Source organism: Aquila chrysaetos, chromosome 3 (assembly GCF_900496995.4).
Source record: "Aquila chrysaetos chrysaetos chromosome 3, bAquChr1.4, whole genome shotgun sequence".
Classification (NCBI taxonomy): Eukaryota; Metazoa; Chordata; class Aves; order Accipitriformes; family Accipitridae; genus Aquila; species Aquila chrysaetos.
In genome coordinates this window covers 57,346,486-57,358,755 of record NC_044006.1, presented here as the reverse complement: position 1 = coordinate 57,358,755, position 12,270 = coordinate 57,346,486, and the positions used below count along the sequence as shown (strand labels likewise).

Here is a 12,270-nt window from a genome sequence, read left to right as displayed (position 1 = left end):
TGCATAAAGACATCTCCACATCGCTATCCAGAGAAGCCTGAATAGGGCCATCATGGACAGACTTGTACCTGATCTATGCAATGCTTACTGCTAAGGCAATTCTTCCATGCTGAGCTAAGGAGTATCCTGAGAGAAGACATGCATCGCTTTCTTTTCAATGTTTATGAAAACATTTGTGCCAGCAACCAAGTCAGTTATCTGTTTAGCAGCAGATGCCAGTGAGCAAGAGGATAACTATTACATCTTTTGCCTAAAGATGTGGACCTTTCCTTATCCAAAGGATTTTGCCTGACTGAGATAGTAAATTATACAGATTTGCTGCTCCTGCATCCACACATATGGCCTTAATCTCCCAAAGTTAGAAAACAATAACATAGGGATATCATCAGAACATATGACTTGCCATGAATCCTGTCGTCATTAAAGATAACGAGAGTTTTGCTATATACTTCAGTGGCAGTAGAATTTCTACATTGTTTCTTAATTCTGCTATAAGCATATTCAATAAACATAGAAAGATTATAAAAAATAATATAAACAAACCCTCTGTTTGATGTAAAGCATAGAACTATGGAAGGAGACATGATTAAAACTTCAATGAAGTACGGCTTTCCTGTGATCTTCTTGTTACCTTTTCAAAGATGGCTTCTAGATCCAGTAAAGGAATGAGAAAAAAGTCACTAACATTTTCCTTCTCTTTGCAAAGTTATCCAAGTCTTGTTTTACTGTTCAGCAATTCCTGATAAGTAATATAGTAATAGCAACAGCAAATTTAAGACACTACTCTTGCTTTTCAGGAAAGCAAAATTCCTACTTTACATGATTCCCCTCAAGTTCAAATGACTCAACACAGTCTCTCAGTGGGTTGTGAGTTGTGAAAGGTGGTGAAACCCTTTAATTACTTCAGGTTTTCTGTATTTAAAACATGGGCAGTACTTAACAGTTCACTGGTGTATAGAAAGGTTATTTTTATCTTGTGCAATTTCCTTTGATCTTCCTGCATGTAAATAGTGAACAAAGGTAAAAAACACCCCCCCCCCCCCCTTTGTTGTTCCTCCCATGCCCCCCCCCCCAAAAAAAAAAATTGCAAAGAAATGACAGATGTGAAATTAAGAAAACAATTTTGACTGGAAAATGCTTTGTTAAGATAGCTTAGAAATTTTTATTCTTGGTCCCCTTTGTGCATATGTTGTGACTTGATGACATCATGATGAGTCTTCCACTGCATACCAATAAAACAATAACACAAAGAATAAATCATTTCTATTGCCACAGAGTGGATTAGAGCTTCATGATATTTAGTAGTGTAATAACACTGAAAAAAGGGCAATTTCTTTCCCAAAGAACAGAACTAAAATAATGAAATTATCCCTGAAGTTTTGCACAATAGACAATATATTTTCCTGGCTTCTCATGTGATTTCCTTGTTTTCATGCTGTTTTCTGTGCTCTGAAATCCACTTGTCAAAAATGGCAATACTGATGTTTAGAAATTACTTTTAAAAAATCACACTACTTTTGCCTTTCAGACATACTGCCTTGCACCACACACATTTTCAAGATGTAAGTTCTCTGTATTTCACTTCATACTGTAGGTAATGAATAGCATTCACTATCAACACAAAGTTCACCACCAACCACAAAGTCTTAGCGTTGGGTTTTTTCCTCTTTCCCACAAGTGTCCCAGTTCCCTCATTGTCCACTCTATGTGCATACTGTTTCTCACGTAGATTGCGGACTGGTGAAGAAACCTGAGCATGAATTGTCCAAACTAGAGTCTACACAAGTTCTGAAGTATGGACATGAAATATGTCAGCTTTTGTTCCTGGCCCACTACGATCCCCCAAGGCAGTCCTTGATCCTGATGATGAGGACAGGACATGGTGGAGGAGACAGAGTACAAATATACAAATGAAAGTATTAGAGCTGTCATACCAAAAGTCATTGATACTTCGACAGTACAGAGATGAAGTAATCCACATGATTTGGCTTGACATCAGCCTCCTCTGGCACAGCTCCCAGACACCCTGTAACCATCTCTGCACATCACACCCTGACAGGACACATTCTAACAAGACCTGAGAGTTAAATATCAGTAACACAGCAACTCCTGGTTTTGGGTGTGGGTTTTTTTTAACTAGCCTACAGAGATATTGTCGTGGTTTAACCCCAGCCAGCAACTAAGCACCACGCAGCCGCTCACTCACTCCCTCCCTACCCAGTGGGATGGGGGAGAAAATCGGGAAAAAGAAGCAAAACCCACGGGTTGAGATAAGAACAGTTTAATAGAACAGAAAAGAAGAAACGAATAATGATAATGATAACACTAATAAAATGAAAACAGCAATAATGAAAGGATTGGAATGTACAAATGATGCACAGTGCAATTGCTCACCACCCACCGACCGGCACCCAGTTAGTCCCCGAGCGGCGATTCCCCACCCCCACTTCCCAGTTCCTATACTAGATGTGACGTCACATGGTATGGAATACCCTGTTGGCCAGTTTGGGTCAGCTGCCCTGGCTGTGTCCTGTGCCAACTTCTTGTGCCCCTCCAGCTTTCTCGCTGGCTGGGCATGAGAAGCTGAAAAATCCTTGACATTAGTCTAAACACTACTAGCAGCAACTGAAAACATGAGTGTTAACAACATTCTTCACATACTGAACTCAAAACATAGCACCGTACCAGCTACTAGGAAGACAGTTAACTCTATCCCAGCTGAAACTAGGACAGATATGTAGGCTATATCCTGGACTGCGTTAAAAAAGTATGGCCAGCAGGTCGAGGGAGGTGATTCTGTCCCTCTACTCTGCTCTAGTGAGACCCCACCTGGAGTATGGCATTCAGCTCTGGTATCCCTAGCATAGGAAAGACATGGACCTATTAGAATGGGTCCAGAGGAGGGCCACAAAAATTATCAGAGGGATGGAACACATCTCCTGTGAATACATGCTGAGAGAGTCGGGGTTGTTCAGCCTGCAGAAGAGAAGGCTCTGGGGAGACCTTATAGCAGCCTTCCAGTACCTAAAGGGGGCTTATAAGAAAGAAGGAGAGAGACTTTTTACCAAGGCCTGTAGTGACAGGACAAGGGGCAAAGATTTTAAATTGAAAAAGGTTAGATTTAGATTGGACATAAGGAATAAATTTTTTATGATGATGGTGGTGAAGCACTGGAACAGGTTGCTAAGAGAAGTTGTGGATGCCCCATCATTGGAAGTGTTCAAGGTGTGGTTGCATGGGGCTTTGAGCAACCCTGTATCTAGTGCAAGATGTCCCTGCCCATGTCAGTGGGGTTGGACTGTAAATGGATGGTTTGATGATCTGTAAAGGTCCATTCCAACCCAAACCATTTTGTGGTTCTATGATCAATGAAGGATTAAAAAATGTGGGTAGCACTTCCCTACCAATATTAATCTATTAGCTGATTAAAAACCAATTGCTTTACAGGCAACTGCATACCAAACTGTATAGGTCAGCCAGCAACCACAGGCTTTATATTGCCACAGTGAAAATAAAACTGAGAATGATGACTATAAACAGATCAGAATCCGATAGCACAATGCAAATGTGAAAACCAGAGTAGCATGCAATATGCAAGCAGGTATCAGGAATGAAAGAAGTCAACACAGAGATCAGAGGTGAAGAAAAATAGTTAGCGCCCAGAAAGAGAGCTACCAAAATGCAGCAAATAGGGCTGAATATCCATGTATCTGGAGTAGCATTGGAGAAGTAAGAAGCAACAGAAGCATGTGGTAAACTTTAAAAGACAAAAAAAAAAAAAAAAAAAAAAAAAAAAGAAGAAAAAAGAATCCATGAATACTAAACTTAACAGATTATTAGGGAAAGTGCAAAGGAGAGGAGTAGGAGAAGGAAGATGAGGAATGACAAATTGAAAGTTGAAACTGAACCTGTTGCTGGAGTGGAAATCCATGATGACTAAACCTTTGTATGAAAATTGCTACCACAGAATAGATTAAAGCAATAACAGAAAAATGATCACAAGTGGGCATTGAAGTGTAATAAACATCTTAGAGAAGTCCTTGATAAATTCAGAGCTACTTCAACACCAGATTTTAATGAAAGATATGTATCTGACCAACTAAACATTAACAAACTCCTACTGGTATGTCAGCATGCACTGAGAATGAGGCCCTGAGCAAGGAAGCAAGCAGACAAATCAAGGCAGAAGGCTAACAACACTTGAAAACAATAAACCTGGTTCAATAAGGGTGAAAGCAACTGTGGAAAAATCTCAAATCATAGTTAGAATATCAAAAAGGGTGAGCCTCTTGATGCACTGAAAGCTGTCTGCAGCACAATGCCTCACAGCATGAGGACAGATGTACCAGAGGTTAGGTCAGCTGTCCAGCAAACTGCAGCGTGTGTCTCCCAGTGGACTGCTGCCACATCCACAATGAGAACAAAACAGGCAGGCAGTTGATAGCTCCCAAACTCTTGGCAGTATATCACAGGTGGGAGGTTATAGCTTCATTGCACTGTTGTGCTAGTAGCCCTTAACAGACTTTTCTTTTGATAATTTGCCAAGATACTTATTGATCCCATTCATACTTCCTTGTACCCAAAACATCCCTCAGCAATGAATTGTACAACAGACCATCCTAAAATATTATTTCCTTTTGTTTTGATTGTGTTGCCTAATAATTTCACAGAGTACCTCTCATTCTCTGTATTCAGGTAAATCATTAATGAACATCCTCTACGCAGCTTCTCTATGACACCCTTGATTTGATGTTTCTGTTACATCTCAACCATCTCTCTTTCCAAGAGGAACAGACTTTACCCAGGTATTCTAGAAAGGGTCAAACATTTCTACTTCAATATTTTTTTCAGCTTAATGTTTCTAATGTAAGGGCAAATATACAATTAATTTTTTTTTTAGTTTCCTCAGGATATATAGAAGAAAGTCTACAAACTGTTCAGAACCAGTTTCCTTCTAACAACACTGTGAGTGGTAAGGATAAGTCCTAGCTGCATGTGCTGATATGCAACTATAACAGATTGAAACATGGTCTCCTCACATTGCTTTTCACACTAGGATATAGTACTTATTTTGGGGACAATAAAAAGGTATGCGCACTCTTCCAGTCACACTGCATGCAAGAAGTAGAATATGTCTAAGTTTGGTCAGCTCCATTTTCTGGGGTACATCAGTCTAAGTCCAGAATTTCAATCTGACACTTATCGGTTAATGATCAGGGGAGACAAAAACTCCCACACTTAAGTCGATTTACAAAAGTATCGACATTACAAACTCCACCAAAAATTTCTCTCAGAGGTTCTGTGAAATGTGATATGAGATCTAGAACTGTCATTTCAATCGCTCTGATGCTTCTTATGTAGGAAATGAAATTTGACATTTTCTTACCTCAAGGATATTCTAGCTGACAAGGATGCCTAGCAAGTCATTATTTTTTCTTAAATTGATACAAAGGGTATTTAGTCTACTATAACAAGTCCTGCTATATTATTCATGTATGAAATGTAATTATCACCACTAGAGATGCATGAAATAAAAACACTAAATTCTGAAACCTCACAACTTGCCATAGCACAGGCTTTTTGTTTGAAACTGAACTCAAAGCCACTTTAAGAATAGTTTGTAAAATAGAATTATGCCAAAAAGTCCATTTTCCACTAGGACCCTGAGTTTTTCATTACAGAAATGGTTGGGGGGTAGGGTGAGAGTGTTGATCAATCTGCTCTCTTGTCAGAAGAGGAATTGCAAGAAACAGCTAGAATTGCAGAAATAACTGAAGAGGGAGCTTTGTGATCCTGTTTCACTTATTACAGAGCAGATCATCAGAATCCCCAAAGAATCACTACCTCATCTCACTGAGGAATGAAAAGGGAGGGAGTAGAGGATGCGAAAGTAGATACTGCCTATGTGATTTGTGATCAGCTACCTGGTAGTACCTTTAATACATTTTTTTAGCCCTTCCTGTCTCTCTTTTTAGATGAATGGTAAGAGCCTGTGTGCAAATAATGTATATTTACTACACATATATTTGACACCAAACTGATCTTATGTCAAGGGCAAACCAAAACCATAACACAAGAAGTAGCTGGGTCTAATTAAGGAAAACCTAATGTAACCCTATAATCAAGGTTAAAAACTCAACTGTAACTGTGTGCCTCCACAACTAATTCTATGGCTAAAAGATAAGAGTAATTGAAAATAAAATGTGTTCAGAGTGAGATATTTGCCTTTGAATTTGAAAATATTTGTAAGAAAAGGTATAATATGCCCTATATCTCCATAACAGAAATGACAAGATGAAAAATGAAGATTTAAATGAATGTATTAAAAGACAAAACTATCACCTTAATCTAGTGTTTCAGAAATGAAGAAAACTTCCTTTAGATTCTTATCTGTCTTTAGACAAATTCTGCTCCTAAAAACCTAACGTTGTTTATTGATTTAGCACCATTCAAGAAATATATTTGAGGATTTATGTGTCGGAACTAATTATGACTAACACTTCACCCTTCACATCTGAACAGCTATAAAACTGATATTAAATTTGATGATTTTGTCACAGATCACAAATAATACATTATTAGGGCTGTGACTAACTTAGAGAATAATTTGAGAAGTAATTTTCTCTTTCATCCAAAGTATTGTGAAATATATTAATTTCATTAAGGATTTCTTTGGAAGTGACCCAAGGCTTCCTCTTCAACAGACAACTAACAGCTCTTAGGGGTAAAACTTCCAAGGTGGCTAAGTTGGGATTGGTGAAGCTTGTAATGCTTCACTCAGTATAAATCCTGTTGTAGCAAAGTAAAACAAAGCCTTCGTGGAGGCTGGCTTTCATTGCTTCATGTCTGCAAGAGTAAAGGTGACCCTAATGATTCTCAGAGATGTTTCCTGCTGTCTGATCTAGAAATGATGCTCAGCGACTGTAACAGGGAGTGCCTCCCAGTTCAGCACGAGGCAGCTACAACATCAGATCCTATGAGCTGAGGAACTTAAAAGGGAGATGGCATGTGGGAATCCCTAGGGGTTCTAGGATTTACAACAATAATAACAACAAAAGCTGTAACTACAGTCATATTGAACATTTCTACCTTGCAGATGCTGCAAGAGACAACTCACATCATGCTATGTAACACCAAATGAGACAAAATGATTTTACAAGACAACTAAGTTAGTTCTTTTTGATGCATTTACAACCCACAGTAAAATGCTCTAACATCAAAGTCCTTTATGTGAGAACATCTAAAATAGGACTGGTCAGCCTATACTGTGATAGCTCAGCCTGAATAAGAGATGGGGGTATTCAGAACATCAGAAGTATGCAAAGACACAAGCCACATTTTGCTTTAACAAAACAGAGGTCCTTTTCAGGACAGAAAGTATTTTTTCCTCAAACTGACAAAACTTTGAATATACAAAATTGTCTTGTTTTAAATCATGAGCAATGAATGGTGCAACCACTATACCTGAAAACAGCATGTTAGAGTGTCAAAGGTACAAATAGCAATGTACAAAAAAGAGGAAAGGGATCCACTGTGCTTCAGCCATGTGTCTTCCCATGTTTGGTCATATTCCAAACCATTATATCTAGTTTAAAATTCTGCTCAGGAGCTTGAGAAATCTAATTTGCACCATTATCAATATACTCAGCATACATGTTTCAGAATCAGGCCCTTAAAATACAACAGTTTGGATTCTACACTGAGAATAACATAAAAATAGCACAACAGGTACTAAAAATAGTAGCTGGAGAAAGAAGGCTGGCTTGTGTTTGTCTTTGCAGAACATAGTGCTATTCTATATTCGTAACAAATGTATCATTCTAATTTTCAATCAATATTCCATTACATTCTAAGATAATACCTAATTGATAATAAGAGTAAAATTATTACAGTGGATTTGGTTGTTTACTTTTCTTAACAACTTGTAAAATAGGAAAATATCAAATGCATTTTATATCTACTTAATTGTAAATTTATTTTGCATATAAACTTGCATAATTATTTTTCAATAATTTTTCATTATTATTTTCTTCTGATTTTGGTCCTTGTTTTTCACACTTAAAGGGATATAGTTTTATATTTGAAGGGAGATGTAAGGTTTTATATGTGATACTCAAAATACTAAGATTTTTAGTAATTATACTCAATATAGCATTAATAATTAATCCTGTACTTAAACAACATATTTGCATTTTTAAGTTTAATAACAGCCAACTTAAAAAACCTAGACTGATCATTATAAAATCATCACAGAATATTACAGTCCTTTATGTATTACTTATGCTTTGGAGTATCAAAGATCTATAACCATCTTTGTTCACAGAGATAAGTATACATGTTGCAGATGAGCAAAAAGTGAATTGGATTGGGGTAAAGGTAATTATTTTTTCTTTTTTCATAATATGTTTCACAATATAGTAAAGTATCCCTAGATATCTTATGATGGACATGGTAGATATGTGATTTATATCATGACTAAAAGGATACTACACTGCCCAAAATGATTGAGATACAGAATTTTGCAATTGTTCACATAATATCACCATTTCCTTTTTCTGTATCTACAGAAATTTGAATGAATAGAGCAATCTAAGACAGCTACATTTACCTAAGATATTAAAATAGAATCTTTGCACTTTCTTCTGAGCAGAAACTATTTCAGGTATTATGATTATTCAAGGTAGATTAGAGCAAACACTATTCATCATCAATATAAGTAGGCTACCATGGACAGAGTCTTATTTTACTAACTTTTCAAATGTACTATTAAGGAAAAGACATGTAAGTAAACTTCTCGGGGAGATTAAAATAAATGTAGATCAAGTAAGGAGACAAGTACACTCAACAGCCTATTCTTTTTCATGTTGAAACAAGTATCCCATATAGTAAAAAAGGAATATCTTGAAAAGGAATATATTTTTAACTTGAAATTTTTACCAAAAAAAAAAAAAAAGAAAGTATAATTTCCTGCAGTTTATTAGATCCTTTGCAGATTTCTGTGTCATACCAGTTCTGAATTCAAAGGGAAACTCTAGATTACTAAAGCTGCAAATCTGAGTTTTATAAGCATGTATATTTTGGACCAGTTTTGTTACTTGTCAGTATTAGTATTTGAGAGAGATGCTTAATTTTGGCTCAGAAAACTGCATTCCTTTCATTTAAATAATTTACCTCTAAATTTCCCTTTTCACTCATCCAGCTACTCCTGTTCTGCTCGCTGATGTCACATTAAACACTCTGATGTAAAACTATCTGATGGAACAGCAACAAACTTCAGCCATGGTTTGATGGCAGCTAGAACAAAGGTTTCCTGAGAAATTTGAGATTCTGAGGTTTAGTGGGAGCTCGTGTGAGCAAAGGAAGACTTCATGTGCTGTTCCCTTTGGGTTTCTGCCAGAGCATTCAATTAAAGGCCGTACAGTTTCAAGTCTATAGAGTTCCAAACGTTCAAAAGGGGATCTGGCTTTCCAGTGGTAGTCAAGTATCTTTCTTTGCTGCTTTGAATTTTTGGCTGAGAACTCCTTCTTTTCCTAACAGTTAGTATATAGGCACAATTGTTTCTATGCTCCCAAAGTTGGCATCCCATGCTAGTAAATAAACTGAGAATGTGAATTTGAGGGATTTACTATTCATAGTGATTCTTTCTTGGAATGTGGTAAACAGATGACAGACTTACATAGGGATGAAAGAGGAAGAGGAAGAGGTGGTATCAGCTATCACAGATGTATGATCATCTCTTATTTAGAAGAGAAAAGGCAAGACAAAGGTCTACATTACAAAGACTTAAGCCATCTTTGGTCCTAGAGTCTAATGTTTTTCATTCAATAGGAATCTCTGAAAATCCTAAAACAGCTGACAAGATGGTCTGGCTAGACATGGAGAAGATTAGGAAGTCAAGACATGTATTTTGACCAGAAAATCATTAAAAAGTTCTTTCTTATTTTTAGACATTCAAGAAAAAAAAATATCCATTCTCAAGTGAATCTAAACATATCCTTTGAAGCATGGAGGTGACCTACAAGACTTTAAGCATGTGGTGTGAAAACACTGAACCACTGACTTTATAGGCTGTGGTAGAGGCTGCAACTTTAATACTGCTACCCAGCCAGTAGGCAGCCCAAAACTAACTGAGAGGCTGTTCTAGTACTCATCTCAGTAGAAATACTTCAGAGAAAAAATGGTAACAGAGTGTGAAGACCTTTCAACTCACAGGTCTTTAGCCCTGGAAGTATCCAAACACCATGCACTTAAAAGAAAGATTGGAAAAAGGTCAGCATCTGGCAACTTACTAGCAACAGAATAACAACTTGTTCTCTTCAAAATTTCTGAGTTTTGAAGGGTCATAGGTTGTGATACAGCAAGCTCCATCATCAGAAATGCAATACACAATAATGAACATCAGATCTTCATCTCTTTCTTCAGAACAGACTATCAAATTATACCTTACACCTCATGCCCCTCAAAAATGACTATGGAAAACAAAACTACACTGAAATAATATGAGATCCTTGCATTCCCTGCACAGAACTTGGCGAGTACAATAGAAAACCCTACAACACTAACGCATTAAAAATATTTTCAGTTACTGAACAGACCTTCCTAACCCTCAGGAGCTCAAATATAGGACATGTGTGTTTATAGTTCTTTAGACAAACTACCAGACACAGGATATGTTTTCTTACTTTAAAAAAAAAAAAAAAAAAAAAAAAAAAAAAGGCCTTGTTAGCATTCTGTTGATACTCCTTTATGTTTCTACAAAGGATCTTGAGAAAAAATGAGCACTCTCCTTCCAGGTGCCTCCGTGCAACCACAGTAATATTAAGGCCTTTTCCTCCAAAGAGGATAGAACTTCTCTCTACCTACAAATAATCTTTTGGGAAATACATGTGGGACAATCTAAAGGAAATATTGCATTATACCAGATTTAAATGGAAGGTGTTCCTTTTTATAATATGTTTTGGGGTTTTTTTAAGTTAATTTTATGACCAGTTGGCAGTCAAGTGAACTAATGTCTCCTCTAATAAACCTGCAGGTTCATTAACCTGACCACAATAAACAGATCACACATACTGAAAAGTAAATAACATATACAATTTTTAAAAGCTGAGAAAATAAATCAAGATTTGTAGCTGTAACTTACTGTAATCATATCTTTCTCCAAATGATATTTGATTGTTGACCTAGCCTTGCACCCAAATATTTTGAACTGATATTTTTTCTGGCATTATATAATTAAAGAATAACACGTAACTCTGGAAAAGTAAGGCAGAGAAGAGGATGTTCTTTTTAACAGTCCTTTTTTCATGAATGAATCAGAATTTTTGCCAAGCTGTTCTGTAGCAGATTCAGATAAGTTTGTTTCACCAAATACTTGAAAAACAAAAATAACATCTACTTTAAATGCCACAGGTTCCTGTTCAAAACATTAAAATCGAGTGTTTTAGGGGGGGAAGTAAATTCAACAAAAAATAAATATCTCAGACATATTTTGTCAAAAAAAACCCTACAAATGTATTTCAAAGTAAATTTGATCAGACAGTTACAAATACCTTTGGGATTGCACAGTCATTTTTATACTTGCAGTGTGTTACGATGCAGCAAATAAGCACTTCGCAACCTAGAAGGATCATACCTGAAATGGCTTAGAGCTGCTGATGTAGAGTGTCTGTCTGATCCATCGGTTTCCTTGATTTCCAAACTTGTACCACAATAGCCATCCCTTGGTATTACTCACAGTTCTCTGGAAGACTGACAGCTTGTAAACTTCCTTTCCAAACATATGATAATGAAAGCGGAAAATGCAGGTTCCATTGCCAGAAGGGTTGAAGAGAGGACTAAGCAAAACTGCTTTATCTTGGAACTGGCGTGGCTCGGAGGATTCCATGTAGAGGTAGTGTCCCCTGGCTGTGCCTGTTGTGTGATCCTTTAATGGGCCTGTATTAACCGTGGGAGTTGGACCCTGTATTCTGATCCAGTCAAAGTCATCCTTAACATCCTGCTCCCAATTGCACAGCCCATTTTCAAAGTCACACTGTAGGTCAGGGTCTGAAATGTAAACAGAACAGACTGTCAGGTGAAAGTAGTATTGAAAGGTGATCATGCTTTAATATCTTTGTCTCCTTGCAAAAATTTCTAATACAGAGAAAAAATGCATATCTTCTTCTCCTTGCAAAAATTCCCCTCTGAAGAATAAATATACCCTTGCCTGGACAAAAAAGAAAAATAAATCTTTACTTAATCACCTCCTCTTTTGATATATATCTGACAAGC

At 36.9% G+C, this 12,270-nt stretch overlaps 1 protein-coding gene across 1 annotated transcript in view; it reads right to left on the bottom strand.

Moving 5' to 3' along the window:
• The window catches only part of MALRD1 (MAM and LDL receptor class A domain containing 1), a 296,114-nt gene that overhangs the window by 219,238 nt on the left and 64,606 nt on the right, over positions 1 to 12,270 (bottom strand). The window contains exon 18 of the mRNA XM_041122748.1: positions 11,633 to 12,045. Coding sequence (XP_040978682.1) covers positions 11,633 to 12,045 — 413 coding nt within the window. The remainder of the gene's footprint in view (positions 1 to 11,632; positions 12,046 to 12,270) is intronic.